Here is a 23,133-nt window from a genome sequence, read left to right as displayed (position 1 = left end):
AACGTTGGCGTAGCATTAATGTTGCGAATTGCGATGATTTGGTGTGATTACATTTAATGTTACCGAAATATTAATAGCGATTGAACCTTCATTTCTTAAAATATGTTAAGTCTAAAATTAAATATAATTTTCTATAATAATTATTAATTAATATATAAAGCGTAGTAGACATATCATTGCACAATTATTAAATAAGACATGCCACATAATATACCCACGGCCATAACGTACATTTATTTATACAAATACAACTGCATAATCATAAAAACAAAAATAAACGAGTCGTATTGAAAGTAGCAAAAGTTCAAGTACCAAACCAGAAAATAAAAAAGGCAATAAATGTCAGTAATGTCATTAAATCAAATTTGACAGTTTTGACATCCATTCATTGACAGATAAAACAGGCTTCGTGTCGTGTATTTATTTACATGTAAGAAAACATAATTTCTTTGCTTTTATTGCTCGCTTAGCGGTGGAGGGAGATCAGAGTTGCGTGTAATATCATTGAAAAATACGTCAACAACTCAGTTCTCTTTTAGAAGTTGGACTGTTGAGTCCTGTGTCGTATCATATTAGCATACGTATCGCATCTAGTTTGTAGAAAATAATTTAACTTTTTTAGTTTAGTTCCGTAACATAATCATCTACAAAATGAATCGAAAATTCGTAAACGTTATAATCCTTGGATTTGGGTTTATGTTCGTCTTCACGGCGTTTCAAACTATGGGAAATATAGAGGTAAGTTACATTGTTTTATACCTACCTATGATATAATAATTATTTTGGACGTGCTTTGTTTACAATACGTAACATCAATTTTACTATAATTTAACGTGTCTATAAAGTTTTTAAACTAATAAACAACAATGAAAATAATATTAAACATGCTTTAAAACAACTTTACCATGAATAATTAATTATTGCACACTGTGCATATTAAAATTAGAAAACGAAGTTTCACTATAATAGTAGTAGTGCACTGTTAATAATTTCCTGGGTCATGCACACTATGTTGTAGAACTCGTAGAAAGGATCACATTCCGCAAGTGGCAGAATCAATACAAATAAATGTCAAGACGTGACCTTGGAATTGTTAGTACCGACATACCTATAAATTTTAAAATAAGAACATCTCAATCTGTAAAGAAAAAAAAGTATAGAGAACATCCTTCTTTTTTTCTTATTAGAAAACAATATCCATAGAGAAGATTCCTCCTTTTTTGTAGAACTAAGTGTTTAAATTAAAACAGTTTCTATTTAATGTTTCGTTTATTAATTTGCTGTTATCATTATTAACAGTTTACTAAGTACATAGATGAATTCTATTGTGTAATAATGTTCACATCCTACCATAGATTCTTCCTAGTCTGATAAGAATTTATGTGGGTGGATATTGTGAATTATTTTGATTGTTTTATCCATATTATCATACCTTTGTATGTTTTAAAGTGGTGGACAGAATTTATATCTGTGATTTTTTGTTTTCTCCAATATTCTAAGTCATGTCTTCTTGTCTTATAAGATATGACTAAAGGAAGATATTTAACAAGCAGTGTATTCTTATTTAATATCTTATTCAGCTTAGGGCCAGGGTCTGCTTCACTTCTTCTACCAAATAAAATTCAGATGGCATTACTAACACATATTTTGACAAATTTCATGTAACTAGTTCTCTATAAAATAACTTTGTATAAAATGCTAATGTCCATAGCTAATAAAAGCAAACTCATAAGAAAAATAAAAATAATGACTTTCTTCTAGTCATTGTTTTTAGTAAATGTAATATTGTTTATATTTTTTAATGTAACATTGTCATTGTTTACAAAACAATGTGTTTGGTTGGTGTGGGAACAATAGATAGTGATGAGAAATACATAAATACATGTAGTTCAGTGTCTTAAAATGTAGGAAGTTGAATGTAAACTGTTTAAAATTACTAGTTATATGGAAAGAGAATATGCTTTAGTTGGTATTATCAAATTAATTAATAGTACAAAAACCAAAAATACGAGTGTTTGATATTGGTCCTGGAACATTGGAATATTGGAATATAATTATAATAATATCATGGAACAGTCTGTACAGGTGATAAAAGTTGTCGGTTGTTATTATGACGCGACGCGGTACGAAATTTAACCGCGCGAAATTTATTTCGCTGTGCGGACTGACTCTAAAACGAATATGTACCTAATCTAATTATACAAAGATAATTTCGCGTATCTAACTATGTATCTATGAAAGTATAATTTATTGGGGAATCTATTACTTAAAAGTCGCGGTCCACTGATCGCGCGTAATGTTAAAAATGTGCAGTAGATTAGCTGATACGTATCATCGGATTCTTGTTGTGGTTGTCTAAAAAACAATCTTAATTTTTATAAAGTCCCTAAATTAAAACACATATGTTAATAAATAAGTATAATATTTTAATGACCCACGACACAGAAAATGCTAGTGCCCCACACCACGTTAAACATAAAATCTATAGCTTTCATTTGTAATTACCCGTCATTTCCATTGAGGCTATAATTATATTTAGAAATGTGATATAAAGCATTATCATTAGCTTGTTTCCGTCGACTGCTGGACATAGGTCTCTTTAATACTCTGTCTCTTGGGTGATTTTCAAGCCTGTCGCATCCCACCACTCCCAGCTACTTCGCGGAGATATCGGCACTCTACCTCGCTGAAAGGTGCTCTACATTACATTTATCTTAGGTGTAGTTTCTATACCTAAAAACCATGATTGCGTATCGAAATCTAAAATGCCTTAGACACGTGTAACTAATGTGACAAGAGTACAGTAAAATGTTTAGTAAGCAATTAGTTTCAATAGCAAAGTGCAATTTTTTGCTGTCGTCTTTTTTCTCAAAGACGATAAGTTTTGCAAGAATAGCATTTTACTATAAACAAACATGCGTTTGCCGCACTTGCATAAATTACATCATTGTTTGTTCTGCCAATCAGTTTATTAACTCGTCTAGGTGCCTTTGCATCATCATAATAGATTCACTAGATTTTTATTCTAAGATGGAGATTTTAATTTAGAACAATAAATACACAAAGAAAATTAAACATTTGGTAACGTAACGGTAGTTAAAGAGTGTGACCGAATGTAACTGTGATTTGGAAACAATAAATCCTACGCCCATATTATTCCCCACTACGACTTTGAATACAGTTTGATGCGGATAAAAAAGAAGTGATAAATGGCATCATCTTCCAAACAATACCATGAATAGAATATCAATGTGCTCAGTGAACTTGGCGTAGGAGGAGTATGGTGAGTAAGGAGGGCGGATCGATCATCGATACTGTTGATATTTAAGCCCAACAATAATGCCTAAACGTGTCATGTTCTATGGCGCGACAATATTTTAGTACCGTTATGCGGGTTGTCACAGCCCACTACCATAAATAATGGGACTAAAAAATCTATGTTATCAGTGCCTTTTACAACTATCTAGGTCCTAAACTGGGTAGGTAGTGCCTAGATATTTAAATAGACATTAAATTTTTGTCACTAAACTAACTGACCCAATTGCCAATTTTGGTGCAGTGTTGTGTAGTCGTAGGCTATAAAGAGCTATCTAACTGTTACTCGAGCAGACTAGGTCTGGGACACAGATACAGACCCTATTAGTTAGCTAATAATAGATACATTTATCAATGGATGTACAAAGGTAGGTACTACCTACCTACTTTATGTACGCAAACGGATGTTCCATCTGAGATGCGACACTACCATACATAGCTGTTATTTCATAACACATTGAGTAACAGATAAAAGCACATTATTTAATTTTATTTATGGCCTGTAAGGGCATAACATTGATATGTTTGACGTTAATAAGCGAACGCCGCTGCCATGACATTATCCACTTTAAAAGCATAACCGTAAGACACCTTTTATGTTTGGTTTACGTAACTCTGTCAATTGAGATCATCGTCCGAGATTCGCATTGGTATTGTGCAAGTACCTACTAGTGCTGTCGATTCTCCAATTTGCAAATGTCATAGAGAGCTTCATACAATTGTTTGCTGATTGGCAACTATAAGTCGGATGCAGACATCATCATTTTTAGTCTTACTTTTCTCAGTCGATAGTAGACTATATAAGCTTTTAAGTATAATTTAGAGGGGCACCTTTCTTTGTCATAGGAAAGTACGGTGCTAATGTCAACACATTCCTTATGTGTCTCGTATCACCAAAAAGGCGAAGGACTAACACCCTCCGTCACACCTTGTCTTCACAACCGACCTAGATCTTTGAAGTTTAAATAACGCCTTAAGTATTTACTAACCTACATTTATGTAGGTAGTCTAGTTAAGTACATGCATTGATAAAATACTTGTATTACATACTCAGCTCTCAATCATGTTAGTCTTAACAAATTCGCAACGTCACGCCTTTAATCCCCGAAGAAGTAAGTAGGCAGAGGTGCACATTACGGCACGTGATGCCGCTATACAATGTACACCCAGTCTGTAAGTCCTATGTAATAGGGGGTGAGCCTATATAGGTACTGGGCACAATTCCAGACTCCGTGCTACTACTGAGAAATTTTCGTGAATAACAAATTCAACAAAAACAGAAATGGGTATTACAATCCTATGAGCCTTCAAGACTTTGACGAGATCACTTGTATCAGATAAACTATTAATATCATTTTCAATTTATTCATTTGAAGTGAGCGCAATTTTATTGTTTTTTTTTTTTTTTATCAAAATGTGTGAAAAACTTATCTTGGTATCCTTTTGACAGTTATAGCAAAAATGACATTGTTTTAAAGTGGTTTCGGATTATTGTGTCTCTCATATTACATTATTTACAATGTAGAGCTAAATGACTACCAATGAAGACAGTAAATTCCATATTATATCTTGTAGTGCGTTTGTACTACGTTCTAAGGCAGATTTTAACTAGTGAAGACTAGACAACCATTTCATAACTCTGCTTAACTGTTTTAGAATTGAGAACATTTGAGGATGTTAAACCATCTCTCACTTAATTGCAAATTAATCAATCAGTACTAAGCATGCAAACTAGAAAGTATCAGACATGACCTGAAAATTATTACGTAATTGTTACGCGTAATGTACCGTGGACAGAGTCAATTATTTTCATTGTTAACGCTTCACTGAAATCAAGTACTATGAACTGATTATATTATTAACTAGCCTCTTCCGCACGGTTTCACCCGCTCTGCTCGGCTCCATTTGATCGTAGTGTGATGATTTATAACCTATAACCTTCCTCAACAAATGTACTACCCAACACAAAAAGAATTATTCAAATCGGACCAGTAGCTCCGTAGATTAGAGCGTTCAAACAAACAAACAAACAAACAATCAAACAAACTCTTCAGCTTTATAATATTAGTATTTAACTAGCTACTTCCGCGCGGTTTCACCCGCTCTGCTCGGTTCCTATTGATCGTAGTGTGATGATTTAGAACCTATAACCTTCCTCAATAAATGTACTACCCAACACAAAAAGAATTATTCAAATCGGACCAGTAGCTCCGTAGATTAGAGCGTTCAAACAAACAAACAATCAAACAAACTCTTCAGCTTTATAATATTAGTATTAGTATTTAACTAGTTACTTCCGCGCGGTTTCACCCGCTCTGCTCGGGTCCTTTTGATCGTAGCGTGATGATTTATGGCCTATAACCTTCCTCGATAAATGCGCTATCCAACACAAAAAGGATTATTCAAATCGGAGCAGTAGTTCCTGAGATTAGCGCGTTCAAACAAACAAACAATCAAACAAACTCTTCAGCTTTATAATATTAGTATTAGTATTTAACTAGTTACTTCCGCGCGGTTTCACCCGATTTGCTTGGTTCCTATTGGTCATACCGTGATGTTTTATAGCCTATAGCCTTCCTAGATAAATCCACTACCCACCCAAAACATAAATGTGAAAGGCTGCCAAGTTCGATAATATTGGAATGCTTCGCCTATAAAAGAAGTGAGATCTAAATAAGTACCAAGTTCCATACACAGACCTCAGTTAAAAATGATATAACAAGTTGGCAAGTTTTCACACACTTATATGTTATAAACCTACTAAACGTAATGAGTCAAGTATATAATTTTGTATTAAAACTTGCCAAGTTATATCATTTTTAACTGAGGTCTATGTATGGAACTTGGTACTTATTTAGATCTCACTTCTTTTATAGGCGAAGCATTCCAATATTATCGAACTTGGCAGCCTTTCACATTTATGTTTTGGGTGGGATTTCATTTATTTTCTTTTTTTCTTATTTTACTTTACTTTGACTAAATACAAACCTTTCGTAACGAATTTTAGGTCGGTACGACCATTGGAAGATATAGATAAATTTTTTGTTTTAGTTCCTTAGGGGTATGAATTTACACCTTCATTATTTTTAAAACCGACTCACACTTGGCCATTTTCAGATTTTTTCCTTTACCTTGACCTAAAGACCTACCTCCATGCCAAATTTCAAGTCAATACGACCATTGGAAGTGGTCTAGGTTTTTGATGAGTGAGTCAGTCAGTGAGTGTATAGTAAAAATAGCGATTTTCTGACGTCAATATCTCAAGACCTACAATAGGTACATTAATGAAATTTTGTATTTTAGATAAGTAAGTAGATTTCGACAGATACTAGAAATTTCATATGCGTAGATAAAATAGATTTTGAGTTATAGGTGGGTCGAACTTGGCCCGAAATGGTTCGTGTAATATAACCCACGGCCGGTGTGTCGGTTTTTTGCTCGAACTTGGCGGACACACTGCCGTGTGTCTAGATTCAACACAAAAAGAATTATTCAAATCGGACCAGTAGTTCCTGAGATTAGCGCGTTCAAACAAACAAACAAACAAACTCTTCAGCTTTATAATATTAGTATAGATTATTATAATATTAGTATAGATTCGGCTCAATGTTCAATAACAGTACACTGAAGAATATAAGGTAGGTTGTTGACCTACTAGATAATAATATTATGTCATATTTTATATTTTGTATCAATCAGTCAATCATGAAACTGGGTTGATGCTCGATCATTGCTCTTGCGCAGTTCTGCCGGAGAAAGGCTCATTTAAATGCAATCGTCGTTCACATCCTGATGCTTTATAACAGAGCTATCGATATCACTTTCCCTTATAACGCATTCTATTTATATGCATAAAGATTTACTTTCCATGATACTGCTTTTTTATAACTGGATGTGTATTGGTCTACTACTGTACTTAAACGGGACTGACTTGCATAGGAAATGTGAAAACAAAAGTTCAGGGTGCCTACTCCGGTTCTCGAATCCGAATTTTCGTTTAATTTTGACCGTAGGTTTTATTGATTTACTAATAGAAATAGATTACTTGAAATAACATTTTATTTTTAATTTATATCAAAAGTTATTTATTTATCTTCATTTCATTCGTTCATTTTTGTTCACGAAAGTACGCAATCAATAGAATAGTAGTATACGATCTGCGAAGTTTCGTCCGAAACTTCGTTTTTCGTTAAATTAGAGTAGGCCCCCTGTTGCGTACGGTTTGCTTCGAAAACTCGTTCTGTTAATTTAATTCTGTTGTACCAACCATCCTAAATGTATTTCGATATAATTTCATATTGTCAACAATAATATCTACCAATATGGTCTAGTGCGAGTGTCCCAAAGGTCAAAAGTGTACTGAGGCCGAGACGCCCGCGGCGCGCCGGGAGCGCTAAAATGATTGACGTCAAATTCGGCAAAATAATAAAGTTCCTATCCAAACACAGTTGTAACGACGCAATATTTATTTACACACGCACGAAAGTTCCATGTTCCATTAGCTAATTGGTCATCTAAGCTTAGTTCTTAGGCTGCAAAAAGTATTTTTATCTCTACCTACGTAGGTGTGCGAAGTTTCCACTTATCACGTTAATAATTGTTTTCTGATTCGTATATGGTTGAATTTTTATATGAGCTTGAACTATGTATGTAAGTTAACTATTATTCGATTTTGAAATAATTTGCTATATCTGGAGGCATGGCATTGCCCACGCCAAGTCGAGCAAAAAAGCGGCAAGGCCGTACCATCCTTTTCCCGAAGTCATTCAGCCAATTTCGACCGCTAGTAATTAATGTCATAAATACCATCTGTTTAGCGCATACAGAAGTTGAGCTCAACAAATGAAAATGAGTGGATCTTTATCATTGTTTGTTTGTGTATACTCGATAAATCCAAGGATTTGTTTATACTCGATTTAGGTCAGATAGATTTACTGGTAAGATACTTATTTCAAGGGCCTTTTCAATGATGTGTCGCTTTCAGATAATTGAGGAGGTCAAAAGTGACGTATGATTGATCGCAACAGTTCGATAAGCTGGGATTGCTAGGAAATACAGATCTGCATCAGATGACTCTTTTAACATCAAAAGAAAGTATAAAGTATAATAACCTCCTACGAGTAGGTAAATAAAAATTGCGACGATTTAAATTGGTTACAGTATTGTGCGTCTACACACAATTATAAGAAAAAGACAATTTAGTAAACAGATATGTTGTTTTTTTAACGCAGTTTATTTGTGTACCTACTTGTTTTATATGGTCAGCGTTCAACGACCTCCTTGCGTAAAGATAACGAGTTTTTGGCGGTACATTACTAGTACTCAAAATCAATGTTCCGAAGAGGGTCTTGTTCTGCAGAAAGTTGAAGCTGTGGGAAACAACTTCTCGTGCTAAATTAACTTCGTGAACACAAGGATGATAATATGGGTTAACATCCAATAAAATCTTGACACCTACTAATTTATTTCGTAGTCTTTTACGAAATGTTAATAAAATCACAGTCACTCCTTATAAAGTAGTGTTTTACCAATATTTATCGGTATCCTTATGTATCCAAATGCAGATGAATATTTAGTTTATTGATACTAAAAAGGAAATTTCGAAATCGAAAGTATTGTCGCCTCGGTGTGTTGCGAGTTGCGACATTTTAGCGGTTTACAGCTGACAAGAACTTATAAACTTAATGGACTTGTCCTGATGATGCTTTTTAAGTATCGATGTACAACAGTTTTAGCGAACATCCTACGCTATCTGGTTTCGAAAGTAGGACTTGAATGGGAGGCTCAATATTTTTGGGAGCAAGGAGATTATAAATTCAATAAAATACCAAATTTATGTGAAGTGCACAACAACATTGAAATAAGAGAAGATGGTTTCTTTACGAAGATAGCAATATAACGGTTTATATAAGCCCTGTTATGTTTATTGTCACATAAAATAATCCTTTTTTAACCGACTTAATTTAAGTAACGGCTTATTCTCGAATTATTTGAGAAAAGTAAATAGTTCTGATGTATTTTATCAGTATTGTTGAAGTATAGTGCGAAGTCTCACAATGTCAAGAACTGTGATCGTTCTTGATCTTTTGACTATGCGAATCTGTACCAAGGCCAGTCTCTAAGATAATAAATATTCGTGTGTGATACTAATTAATTTTATGTCAATTTAATATATAAATTATGTTGATTTTGCACTGCACTGACTTGATTAAAAGAAATCTGAATAAAATTGCAATAGATCGACTCATTACCATAATTGATATTTTTGTACATCTTGGTGATTTCTTTTAGAAATTAGACAAAACATCGTTTCACTACTTCTTATTTGTATTATCTATTCTGTGATTTCACTAATGGTAACTATTGAGTTTGGATTTTGTATACCAATACCTTAAGCTGTGACTTCTCAAGTTCCCAATTTCGATAACTATAGGACATAGTTGCTGTTTCAATGTATCACATAGGTATTTCGAAATATCTTGTTTTCAACCTACTTGTAGATAATATAATATTTAATCTACATGTTCTACTGTTTCACTTACCTACTACTACATTGTACAACTACATAATAGCAATCTACTTTTTTTTGGGTGGGTAAATCATCTAATGACTTGGCGCCTTGGGCGAAGCGAGAGGAAGTGTCAGACTCTAACTGGCTAAAAACCACCCCCGTTCTTAATCTTACTTCTCTAGCCGGAGCCTCGGTAAACCCGCTAGGTAGTCCGCAGTTCCGGATCACATAATAGCAACTTGTCAAGATAACTTATAATCTCTAGATAGGGGAGAAAATTTAACAGCTTGGAGGTTCGTACTTTTTTACTATCAAACCGGATACATGTTTGTTTTGACTTTGAATTTATTAATCTCTCGAGGCAAGCTATCGAATTTTCGAAGAATTCTGCACATGATATGTCAATTCTTGAAGGTTATAGGCTATCTAACTGAATACTGGAAGGCTACTCGATTTTAAGTTGTACTTTAATATCGCGCTATCTCTGTCATTTTACGGGGAATTTGTAGTGTCAGAACTGTTTTTGAGAGCGTCCTACAATTATTAAGTGGTGTATGAGTATTTGAACTTAAGGCTACGATGTCTGCTAATTAAAAACCAGTCTAAGTAAAGACACAATCTTTGTAGTTTGAATGATCACAATCATACATGCGACTGTCTAGTAAGGGATCTCGAGAACTCTTCATTTAGGCAAACATTTATTGGGTTTTTTTTTAGAAATCCTCATTTAGATATTGGTAATTTAGAAAATTCTTAGTTTATTACTAAGAATTCACAGCACTCATATATTGCCATATTGCAATAAGCTCGCTCCACTATTATATAGGACATAAATCCAGGCTCTCCAAAATGAGGTGTTATTTTTAAAGCATGCTATATTACAAGGATTATGGACAAGATGCTATCTTATCTTGCTATCCACGATGTTCAAATCCACGCCGTTTGCCCCGCGGGCCACAAGGTACTTTATGAATTACCGGTGTTAGGCAATCGATCCCTATCTCGTGATAACACTTCTCAGTTGCCTCTTGTACTCAGTTACCTAACCGCAGTTAGAATAGTTTCCTTGTAATACCAGTTTAACTTGTCTAAAGTTGCACTCATTTGTTTTTGTCTTGTCTTTTGAAGATGTTTCGCAACATCGTGTTTTGCGAAGGATTTAGGTTGAGGTGCACAACTAGGCTATTTTCCTACTAAACTAGGTTATTGCCATACATGCATCTTGCGTTTTATTCCACGAAGGGGTAGGTAGAGGTCAATATACATAACTTGTAATGTCCTTTCACCAGTCATTGTATTGTGAGTCCAGTTTAATAAGTCTATCGTCATGTCATACATCAGTAGTCGTACAAAGTCTTTTAAACCAAATAAACCCAATAATGGATGGGTCAGGAAAGGACAGGACAACGATCGAGGAATCAATAGCACTTGCTACTCGACCAAGAGGTAGTCATTATCAACTATACTTAAGCACTTATAATAAATAGGGTAAAGAATAATGAATAGAACGTCATATTAGATTCCTTTGAATTTTGAGTTAAGTAGTCATCGATTCTTAGACCTTCAATAAGTACTAGATCTTCAAACAATATTTTGTTTTGTCCACAGAAAACAGTATTAGACAGTATATCACACGATGATCCGGGCTTCACGGGAGATGGCTACACGTCGTTGGCCATCATCTACGCAACACTGGCAATATGCAACTGGATGGCACCGTCCATCATCACGATCACAGGGCCACGAGGAGCCATGTTTATTGGTGGACTGACTTATTTGTGAGTATTTCTTCTATATAGGTTTTTAAACTGACATGGTCACTAACACTATTATCAGAACTTATGACGGAATATTTACCATATTTATTCATTTTGATGAGTTTCCGATATTTCGGCACTGTTGCAAGCGCCATGATTCACGGATTAACTGGAGTAAATGCGGGTGGATGTTTACGAGCAGACAAATCGGTCTACCATTGTCACTTGTAACTCGATTTAATTCTAGAAACTCATCAAAATGAATAAACATGGTAAATATCCTGTCATAAGTTCTAATAATAGTATTTCTTCTATTTAAACATTTAGAATCGGCTGAACTGGTCAAGTTAATTTTATTACTCTGTACTAATGCCTAAACCGCTGAACCGATTTTCATAAATCTTACCACGTATACAGGATACTTAAATTATATAAAGATAATAATCCACTTGTATTTATAATATAAGTAAATCGATTGTAAAAGCTTTCAATGTTAAAAAGTGAGATTTCTACGTAATCTATTATATCGAGTCATCATTGGTTTTTCCGATAGAGTTTCTATTAGATATAAACTTCACGTTTACTGCTTAAGTAGAAGCATGTGTAGAATAAATGTGATTCTTTAAGCCTCGTCTCCACTAGGAACATTTGTCCGACGTCCCCCGACGTCGCCCGACATCGCCCGATGTCTCCGGGGACATATTGCACCCTTAGAATGAAGTGACTTAACTCAAAATTTCATCATAAATATTTAGGTCTTTAATATTTAGATCATCATAGATTTTATCATAAACTGGCGTTATGAAATATACTCTACAACCAAAGAACTTATCCATAAATCTAGTAAAAATTAATCGTATGTTATGGATGCTGGAATATGGAAGAGATATACTAAAATGTATTCAATACTTTAATTTTCTGAAAATTTCTGGCTTATTTCCCACAATTTACAGTTTTTGGATTCGGTCTTCTTCATTTTAAGGGTGGGTCACATGTCCATTGTTCGCTAGTGGGGACGAGGCTTTATGTCCTAAAGTTACAAAACTACGGAACTTCATGGTTTTCTGCACAAAAGTACCTACTTCTTATCTTCATAGTTCGTATAACCCTGTTTAAAGCAATATTGTATAATAGTAATTGAAAGTGTTATGTAAATTCTTCGAATGTAATATTATACAACTTTTTTTTATATAGCGTTAGGTGCTAATGTCCATCATCTGTCAAATTGTAGGTCATTGTACCGACTCACTATTGGGGTTTGTGGATCAAACATACATACATGAACGTAACGTTAATGAACTTTATTAAAAGAAATAATAATCCACTCTAATCTTTCGTTGTTAGTAGGAGTATGGCCTTTTTTTTTTTTTTTTTTTTTTTTGAGGGTGGAAAATCATCCAATGACTTCTCCCGCCTTGGGCGAGGCGAGAGGGAGTGTCAGACTCTTACTGACTAAAAACCACCCCGTTCCTACTCCTGCCCGTCGAGCCGGAGCCCCGGTAAACCCGCTAGGTAGTCCGCAGCTCCGGATTAGGCATCAGCCCTACTGGGCCCCATCTGTGGTGGTCTGATGGCTCTTTGAGGCGCGCGCAGAACGCGACGCGCCGCACGCACGGGTCTGGTTCTGGTCGGGCGGCGAGCTACCCTTGCTCACCGTCCGCAGACCCGCACTTACGGTGGCCGGAGATCGTCGCGCGATCCCCGACGCCCGGAGTGTCTCTCGCGACGGCTGGGGCGTGAGGAGGTTCGTTCTCTCACGCGCCCCGCCTCCTCCTTAGCTAGCATGACTGCTTCGCAGAAGGAGGAGACAGCATCCCAGTCCCCCTCGCTCCGCACCATGGCTTGTATCAGTGCCGGACGCGAGAGGGCGCCGTCGCCGACCACATCCCTGAGGACACGGCGGTGCTCAGCCCACGCAGGGCAGACCGCAAGCGTATGTTCCACCGTGTCCTCCGGGCGGTCTTCGCAGTGATGACACCCGGGCGTTTCCTCCCGCCCAATCAGAAACAGGAACCTACCGAAGCTTCCATGTCCGGTAAGCACCTGCGTCAGGCGGTAGGTGAGGACGCCGTGGCGCCTCTCTAGCCACTCCTCAAAGAGGGGACTTACCGCTGCAATGACAGCGAGCCCAGCCCTTGGTTGCGACAGTCGCTGCTGCCATTCCGCCATGAGATCGCGCCGGAGCTCATCCCGCCAAAACGCATTAATCTGGCGCGGCAGTGGAGTTTCGCCCCGGCGACGCGCGTCGGCGCGCAAACTAAAGACGCGCGCGAGCACCTTCGCCTCCAAATCCCACGGCGGGAGTCCGGCAAGGAGGTTGGCCGCCTCTCCGGAGATCGTGCGATATCCGCGGATCACTCGAATGGCCATGACCCTCTGGGACGTGAGCAGCGCCCGAGCTGGCCGCCGCATCAGGTTCGGAGGAGTATGGCCTAGGCCGAACTTTCCCTGCGTACATTTTATGGATATAGCCAGGACAAAGAGCAGGAGACATGCAATACGATTAAAAATTACCATTATTTTATGTATAGTTTATGTCTCTGAACCTGCGCTATTGATTCCACGATTTATTCGAGTATAGAAAACTGTAGTATTCATTCAGATTAGCCGCGAAATGAAGTAGCTAGCGTGTGAAGCATTGATGCCTTTTATGAGGAGAGTTTGTTTTACCACGAACGAGATCGAAACGAGAACGCGTTCTGCGCTCTGATTGGTCGGTTCATTCGCGCCGACTAATCAGAGGACCGAGCGCGCTCTCGTTTTGTGTTCGTTTAATGTAAAAGAAACTTGTACTAAGGGTTCTGGATCGCACGATTTTGCGGTTAAAAAACGCACGCGGTTAATCGTAGTAGTCTAGGCCTACAAGCGCATATAATATTACAATTAATTACGTAAGTGGTGTCTGTTTGTGTGTTTACTGTTTATCTGATGACGAAATTAGATTTGTGTGACGTCAGCGTAAAATGAAAGTTGTTTTTTGGCATGTTATTGTTTTTTTTGGAAATCATAAAACATTTCTATGTTTGGACAACGGGTCCTTAGTGGTTCAATATTATTTTGCTGCCTTAAATGATCTATGACTATTTGTCGAATTGTTTGATATAATTGCGATTAGGTAATTGTTATGTTATGAACTTCTGAATCGTATTCATGTTTGATAATCATATGCAATGAACAAATACGTGTGTTTCATTTATTGCATACTCAACTCGAGTCAAAATAATTGGGTAAATATCAAATATTTCTTAATAGCAAAAATAAATGAAACCCTTAATTTTGAGACTTCGTCGGTACTCAATCTAAACCGCATTGGGTAGATTTTTACTTAAAAAGTAATTTTATTGTCGATTTCACGTTAATAGAGTAGGTAGATAACTAATTTTTATTCGAATAGCCGTCTTGTAGATTATTTATAAATATTAAACACGTATTTTTTATTTTTTTAACAAATACTTTTGAAAATATATCGATTTGAAATATCGCATGACGTTACTTCTAGTTAAATTTTATTTGATTGATTAATTTTCACATCCTGTCATCATCAGTACACATACCTATGCAATAATAGTACTTTAGGTTTAGTTTTCTACGTAACAAAGATGTTAAAAATCTCAACAAATCTATGCGAACTTTCTCTGTTCATTTGTTTGTTGCCGCAGTACGTTTGTCTACCGTAAACTATGTATTTATTATCACAGTTGTGCGAACGCAGCGCCCGCGCCGCTACCACTGACATCATAGTAATTTCACTATGGAATTGCATGATTTTGTGTAGTTTGAGTAATGTTCTAGAAAATGTATGAATGTTACGCTGTGTGGTTTCAAATAACATAGGTAATGTGCTATATGGACATAATTCAGTCTTTTAAGTGTTTTAGTAAATGGGAATTGTTGTTTGCAAAAAAATCTTAGCACGTCATGTGATAAGACATCAACTCATGTTTTGTATGCAGTTACTTAGATATAATCTAAAAATATCACGATCAAACACCAAAATGTTTAATTAACATTTCATGTTTGTTGCACTTCCAGTATGTAAATGGTTTTATTATTTTGTTCTTTTTATTGTTTATCGAAAAAGTTAATTAGGTTGTAGGTAGGTAATACAAATGATCCCTATCTTCCCTTATACCTAATCGTAGTCACTCTTAGGGACAAATTTGCTTAACCCGTTGTATGTATGTCGGAAGCAGATCTACGCGAGACGCAATGTGTTTTCTATTGTATCTCATATCCCACCCAAAACATAAATGTGAAAGGCTGCCAAGTTCGATAATATTGGAATGCTTCGCCTATAAAAGAAGTGAGATCTAAATAAGTACCAAGTTCCATACACAGACCTCAGTTAAAAATAATATAACTTGGCAAGTTTGTTTTACTTTCTATGTACAAGTTTTCACACACTTTGTTATAAACCTACTAAACGCAATGAGTCAAGTATATAATTTTCTATTAAAACTTGCCAAGTTATATCATTTTTAACTGAGGTCTGTGTATGGAACTTGGTACTTATTTAGATCTCACTTCTTTTATAGGCGAAGCATTCCAATATTATCAAACTTGGCAGCCTTTCACATTTATGTTTTGGGTGGGATTTCATTTATTTTTGTAAGGTTTATTTTCTTTATTTCTTATTTTACTTTATTATGACTAAATACAAACCTTCGTAACGAATTTTAGGTCGGTACGACCATTGGAAGATATAGATATTTTTTTTGTTTTAGTTCCTTAGGGGTATGAATTTACACCTTCATTATTTTCAAAACCGACTCACACTTGGCCATTTTCAGATTTTTTCCTTTACCTTGACCTAAAGACCTACCTCCATGCCAAATTTCAAGTCATACGACCATTGGAAGTGGTCTAGGTTTTTGATGAGTGAGTGAGTGAGTGAGTGAGTGAGTGAGTCAGTCAGTGAGTGTATAGTAAAAATAGCGATTTTCTGACGTCAATATCTCAAGACCTACAATAGGTACATTAATAAAATTTTGTATTTTAGATAAGTAAGTAGATCTCGACAGATAATAGAAATTTCATATGCGTAGATAAAATAGATTTTGAGTTATAGGTGGGTCGAACTTGGCCCGAAATGGTTCGTGTAATATAACCCACGGCCGGTGTGTCGGTTTTTTTGCTCGAACTTGGCGGACACACTGCCGTGTGTCTAGATACCGACAGACAAGAGGTTAATCCTTACAAGACGATCAACCAGAAATCTCAAGAGAGTATTATCCTGTTTAAAATATGAGAAATATTGCCTTTTTAATAATAAATGTGTTATAGAGTAGAACGAATATAACTGACGGCTTAGTACGAGTTTGTTTTACGTTAAACGAGATCGAAACGAGACCGCGTTCAACGCTCGTAGTACTCAAGTAGCCTCAGTACTATCCACTGCCGTTACGTTGAGGTGGTGTCGTGAATGTTAAGTAAACTCTTTGTTTAACTTCGTTCCTCCTTACTTGCGAGTCAATTACCAAATAGCTTCTGACATTGACTGTCTTCTATCGACATTTGAGGAAGGAGGTTAAAGAGCCATTTTGAAAAAGGTTTTGTTTACTTATTTATTAGCGAACGGGGCTAATACACCAAGGATATGGTATGATTACTAGAAGGCAAGGCTTGTGGAGAGAAGATGGTAGTCTCATTATGATCATTAGTCCGTCAGTTAGGTAATAAAAATATGAGTATGACACGTATTTTTTTATTTTGTCATATAAGATAACAATATTTGGATGAAACGTATCAGGGTTTAGGAGGGGGAGCAGATACGTTATTTCTACATATTAAATACATATACCTAAAAGTGACGTCACGCGTGATCATATTGGTCTGAATCTGGTCCAAACTTATGCTGATCCTAAAACTAATTGGAATTGATTGGATCGTAAAATTAATAAAATGTCATGTGAAATAAAGATTGCCCCTATCTGCGATGTAAGGTTTTCGTTGTGTTGCGTACGGCGCGTCGCGTTCCGCGCGCGCCTCAAAGAGCCAGACCACCACAGATGGGGCCCAGTAGGGCTGATGCCTGATCCGGAGCTGCGGACAACGTAAAAGGTTACCGGGGCTCCGGCTCAAAGCAGGAGAAGGAACGGGGTGGTTTTTAGTCAGTAAGAGTCTGACACTCCCTCCCGCCTCACCCAAGGCGGGAGAAGTCATTGGATGATTTTTCCCCCTCAAAAAAAAAAAAAAAAAAGGTTTTCGTTGTGTACAGGTTAATAATTTATTTGGTGTTTATTTGGATCTTAAAATCATATTTGATCAGGTAATGTGATTTCACTGTTGTCATTGAGCTCTCTAACATATAAAATATCCACATTCCTTTATGATGCAAATAGAAAACATTGGTAAGGGAAACACGTTGATAAATAAAAATACATTCTTCAGTCAGTTACTTACTTGTGACCACAAAGCAATAGTAATCTGTCATGAATTCATGAGCGACAATAAACTCTATCACATGCATTTTACATAGTACTTTGTGCATGTGTGTTTTATGTACTACTAGTGCATAATGTGGAGAACATCTATTGCAATGTATAAACACTGTTTACTGCAATAACTGTACATTGTTCTCTAAGTACTTCATTAATTACATTGCATTTGTCTTGCAAATAATGACTATTTTCCAACAGCAATGATAACTAGAACTTTTGATTGTAAATTAAATAGAAACCATCTGTGATGGCCATATGTGTTCGATGAACCTTTTATAAAGAGAAGTGTTTATGTTTCAATTGTCATGATTTATGATAAGGGAATTAACCCATCATGCGTATGTTGCTCATCGATTTCTTTTATAGTAATCGATATTATGATAACACGTGTATTATTAAGATACAAGGGATTACTATATCTGGGTTAACCTACTTACTAATATTTTTTGAAGATCGGTTTTGTACACAGTACACAAAGGTTGTCTGGAAGAAATCGCCGTGTGTGATAAGACCGCACATTGAACTCAAATTACTATTACAATGCATTTTTTTATGTAGTATAAAATAGAATAAGTATTGTCCTACTGCTTCTTTCATCAAATGGTGTTTGCGTTGGTCTTATTTATTTCTTTGATATTTCTATCACCGTTTAGTTCTATGTGTTCAATAGTTAGCAGGTGGTTTCCAATCATTATATTATCGCACACGCATTCCTCAGTCGGTGTATATCGAAATGTTTTCGCTTACAAACCTTCACTAGACTAGATCACGCCCCCTCAAGGTTGCCCGGCTTTGTTGCATAGTTTCAACCTTTCATTTATTTTAACAATATAATTCACTATTTATAGCTATAGATAATAACACGAATTGTTATTATTTTTTACTATTGTCAGTCACGATATGATATTTCCAATTTCCGTCAACTATCAAAGATTGATTTTGTCTGCGCCGAAAATTTGGACTCAGAGACGTTTAATTATTACTTAAATTATTCCTCAGTAAAGATTTTGTTCCGAAAACAATAGCGTTAAGTTAAGTAACAATTAAATGACTATGAGTACGGCGGTAAGACTATTAACCTTGTTTAAAATGGTTAGTCCAATTAAAATTTTTACCTAAAGACCTGAACGATTTAACAAGCTCTTAAGCTGTTAGGAATTAGGTCTAAATTAATTGTTGCATAGTCTTCAACGAAAGTGAGTGACCATGTTATACCTATACGTAGCGTACGTGTTAGAAACTAATTTGTTGTGTGTCGAGTTACGAGTTTGATTAAATTTAATTGCATCATAATAATCACTACTACGCTTGCGTGACCTTCACTTGATTTGAAGGTGCACTGAACTCATTTGAAAACTTGTTTGCGCTGAAATTATTATCATTATTTTGACATACTTTTTCTTAGGGATCCTTAATAATTTGTTACAAAATGTCTCCGAGTATACTTTATTCGTGCAATGGTATAATTTAGAAGAGTTTTCCTTAAAAATGCTTATAAGTACTACATAAACATAAAAAAAAACCAGCGGATTTACAGCCGGATATGGGCAATGAGTTTATTGGTAGATACTTAATAGATTTTTAATTGAAATTACGACCGTGACGTAGTACTTTATAATTATGTTGATAGTAGGTAACGGATATAGTTTTAGGAGAAAATGTAGATATGCAACAATAGTAAGTAGGTAGTATCCTATACTACGGGCTTTGTTGTAACACGATTTACGCAATTTGATGGCTATCAGTCAAACAACTTTTTAAACTGTGAGTAGTGTACATAACATGGAACGTGTTGACACCATCAACTCAAGCTACCCCATTCTGTCAAATTGCTTTCAACATATTCAACCTTATCATTGTGCAATTAAGTTGAATATCTATTAAAGAAATATATCTATTTCGGGTAGTATAATATGCTGGCGACTGTACAACCACGTGCATAATATGTTTTGTAGTTATGTGTGTAATTCACATATGTACATACTCTGATAAACGACAGCAATTTTATCTTTAATAGCAGTTACAAACTAGCCAGTTTGGCTAGCGGCACACAGTTTCGTCATAAAAAATTGCGACTAATACAGAACCGGTAGCGTGCAAATTGTCGCGCGTTTCTGTCGCAACACCCTTTCCATTTTTCCTCAAAGATTTACGACATGTGAATGATAAGATGATAATCATCTTTATTTTGTTCCGGTTCATCGTTAATCGAGGTCGAATCGCATAGGAAAAGAATGCGAATGTTTTGCAATAAGCACGTGTTGTGTAGGCAACTACTGACACTGTTGTTTTTAGGCTTATACAGGCGATATAATGGGCATGTAATTGTTTTGTATTATAGTCTGATGCTCAATCCGATGATAAGGCACTATTAGGTAATCGATTCTAGTTCTGAGCTGCAAAAAAATGATGAACTATGAGAAATTGAGAAGCTTATGCCTTATTATAACTGTTTGTTTGCATCCTTGAGAAATGTATCTATCTGTTGTCTGCAATATATTTCTAAATACTCCTAGTACGGAGTTAAAAGCATTAGCATGTCCCATCGCCACTAGACTAACTTTATTTGGAAATGTAACGCCTTTGTTATTCTCATCTAAGTCTAAGTTGTAATGTGCGAGAATCGTGTATGGATGTAACCTTTACCTAAACATCCCACGTTACATTACTTATGCGATGTTCCGAGTCTCAGAGTTGGAGGTGTGTTTGTTACACAATCGGGTGGTAACCGCAACTGTTCAATGGATTTTGTAGCATCTATTGTTTACAGAGATAGAATTGATTTTGTGACTAATGTTAGCCATCTGGAGACTGGAATTGCAGTAGATTCCTATTGGTGATTTAACTTCCGTGTTAAAACAAACACACAATCTGTATAATAATATATAAAAATCTATTGCTGTTCGATAGTCTCGCTAAAACTCGAAAAGGGCTGGACCAATTTCGCTAATTTTGGTTTAAAAGGTATTTTTTTTTGAGGTCTTACGAAGTTTGCCGGTTAGTTTAATATAAAACAGACAATATTAATAAACATTTACAAACACACAATTTAAATAACATTATTCTTGGGGACTTACATCTCTTGGTGATGGATTGTCAAATCAGTTGATTGTAGCATTCTTACTACTTTTGCTTCTACCACATCACCCACATTTAGAGGTATCTCTTTATGATTGTTAAGTGGCTTTGTGTGGTTGCCTGTAATGGCTATATCAATTTAGTATGTATTCAATTTCAAGGTTTTTTTCTACTTTTCACAAATTAGGATGATTTGGTCGTTTGATTATTTCGGTAAATAGTTTTAATCGTGCACTAGGTACCTCAGAGTTGCATTTATGTGTTTATCTGTATAGAACGATAAAAAGTTATTAACACACAAAACTTATCTTGACGTGGTTTCAATATTTATTCATCTAATTTGCAGCATGTTATTTGTACCTATTACAATAAACTTTAATTTTACAATTACTTAGGTACTGTGATTACGTATTTTTATCTTTATAGCATTCTTATTTTTCATATTTTGATAAAATTTCTTAACTTCACAAAACAGTAATTGCGTCTCTTATATCGTCTAGTTTAAAATCTAAAATCGTAGTCACCTTACATGGTATTGGCGAGATTCTTAATTAAAGTTCAAGTTTTCCTTAAATGTGTTTACTAAAGTAGCCAGATTTATTATAGCCTACCTGAGTCCGAGGCTAGCTAGCAGTCATGTCATCCGAACTATGTAATGTAGATTGCGTAACCGATACTTGTTTTATACTCTAGTGGACATTCGACGTAATGCCTAGACGCTAGCACATTAAGCTATCCTGAACTGTAAAATTATTAGATTTCAACTTTATTGCAAAATGCTAAGGCCGATAATCGCTTACAGGAATTTGTAAAATTAGAGTAGCTTGTCGTGCTGTCTGAGCTAAGTTGTAATTTGTAAACTATTGTGTAAAGTTTACCTGACACTGGCTGGACAGCATCAGATTTTATGTTCATAAACCTAGTTATATGGCATTGTGCCAGAGTTCAACTTTCGAACGGAATTTAAAAGCCTTCGCCTCGTCTCTGTCCCATTATGTTGTAACGCTCGTGAAATTGGATTAGCAAATCTTACGTCAACTGCTGAACAATGAAGGAAGCCGGTCTCAGACTTGTTTTCAATTGTTTTTGGAGATAGGAATTCTACTGTGGTTTCTTGTTCTTATCAGTCGAACTTTCGGATTCTCAAAATATGTAAATCTATTTTTTTATGGAATGGCAAACGAGCTCTCCTCTAGCTCTCTCTAATATCTTAAGACAGGTCACCTGATGGTAAGCGATCACCGGCTATGGACACGTTACTGCCTCCTATCTTAAAACTACAGAATTTAAATGAGCTAGGAAGAATCTTTCTCTAGAGTTCAGTAGTTTTTACATGTAAGAGTCGTAAACGTATTTATGGAATTAATAGGATAGCGAAAGTAATATTGATAATCCTATTGCAGATTCTTCATCGTGACTTTCTTGTTCCCTCGCACGTGGCTCTTGTACGTGGCGAGCGTGTTGATCGGCGCCGGCGCAGCTGCTATATGGACCGGCCAGGGCAACTATTTGACACTCAACAGCGATGCCGATACTATATCCAGGAACTCAGGAGTCTTCTGGGCTATGTTACAGTGCAGGTTTGTTGATAGAGTTGCTATGCCACTTTCAGTTTGATATTGTAAAAATAAAAAGTCATTTCCAATTTAAGAAATATATTTATGTATTCTAGTGCATAATCGTTAGAGAAGTTGTTAAAGAATCAAGTATAATAAATCTTGTTAGCATATAAATTGATCAATTAACGTTTAGATGTAACTCATACTCGATGCCGATTTACAAGCGCAATGTTTCAGCTCGCCAATTTTAAAATCGTTAATTGAATGCTTTCTCTTTGCAGCATGTTTTTCGGAAATCTTTTCGTATTCATTAAGTTCCAAGGCAAGACACAAATTGATGCGGAGACAAGGAACGTGGTGTTCGGTGCTCTGACGGGAGTCTGTGCTGTCGGCTTAGTTTTCCTCATGCTCCTAAGACCAGCTAAGCGCATGCCCAACATCGAAGATGCCAAGGTAAACCGCACCCTATCGCG

General features: G+C 35.9%; 1 protein-coding gene across 1 annotated transcript in view; it reads left to right on the top strand.

Annotated features, from left to right (window-relative positions):
- Window positions 1–388: 388 nt before the first annotated feature.
- Window positions 389–23,133, top strand: part of LOC118264242 (UNC93-like protein MFSD11) — a 30,744-nt gene continuing 7,999 nt past the window's right edge. Inside the window, exons 1-4 of the mRNA XM_035576687.2 lie at window positions 389–738; window positions 11,435–11,604; window positions 22,505–22,681; window positions 22,942–23,113. Coding sequence (XP_035432580.1) covers window positions 652–738; window positions 11,435–11,604; window positions 22,505–22,681; window positions 22,942–23,113 — 606 coding nt within the window. The 5' untranslated portion in view covers window positions 389–651. The remainder of the gene's footprint in view (window positions 739–11,434; window positions 11,605–22,504; window positions 22,682–22,941; window positions 23,114–23,133) is intronic.

The sequence above is a fragment of the Spodoptera frugiperda genome, chromosome 26, assembly GCF_023101765.2.
Source record: "Spodoptera frugiperda isolate SF20-4 chromosome 26, AGI-APGP_CSIRO_Sfru_2.0, whole genome shotgun sequence".
Lineage (NCBI taxonomy): Eukaryota > Metazoa > Arthropoda > Insecta > Lepidoptera > Noctuidae > Spodoptera > Spodoptera frugiperda.
Note: the sequence above shows the minus strand (reverse complement) of the source record. Positions and strands in the feature narration are given on the sequence as shown.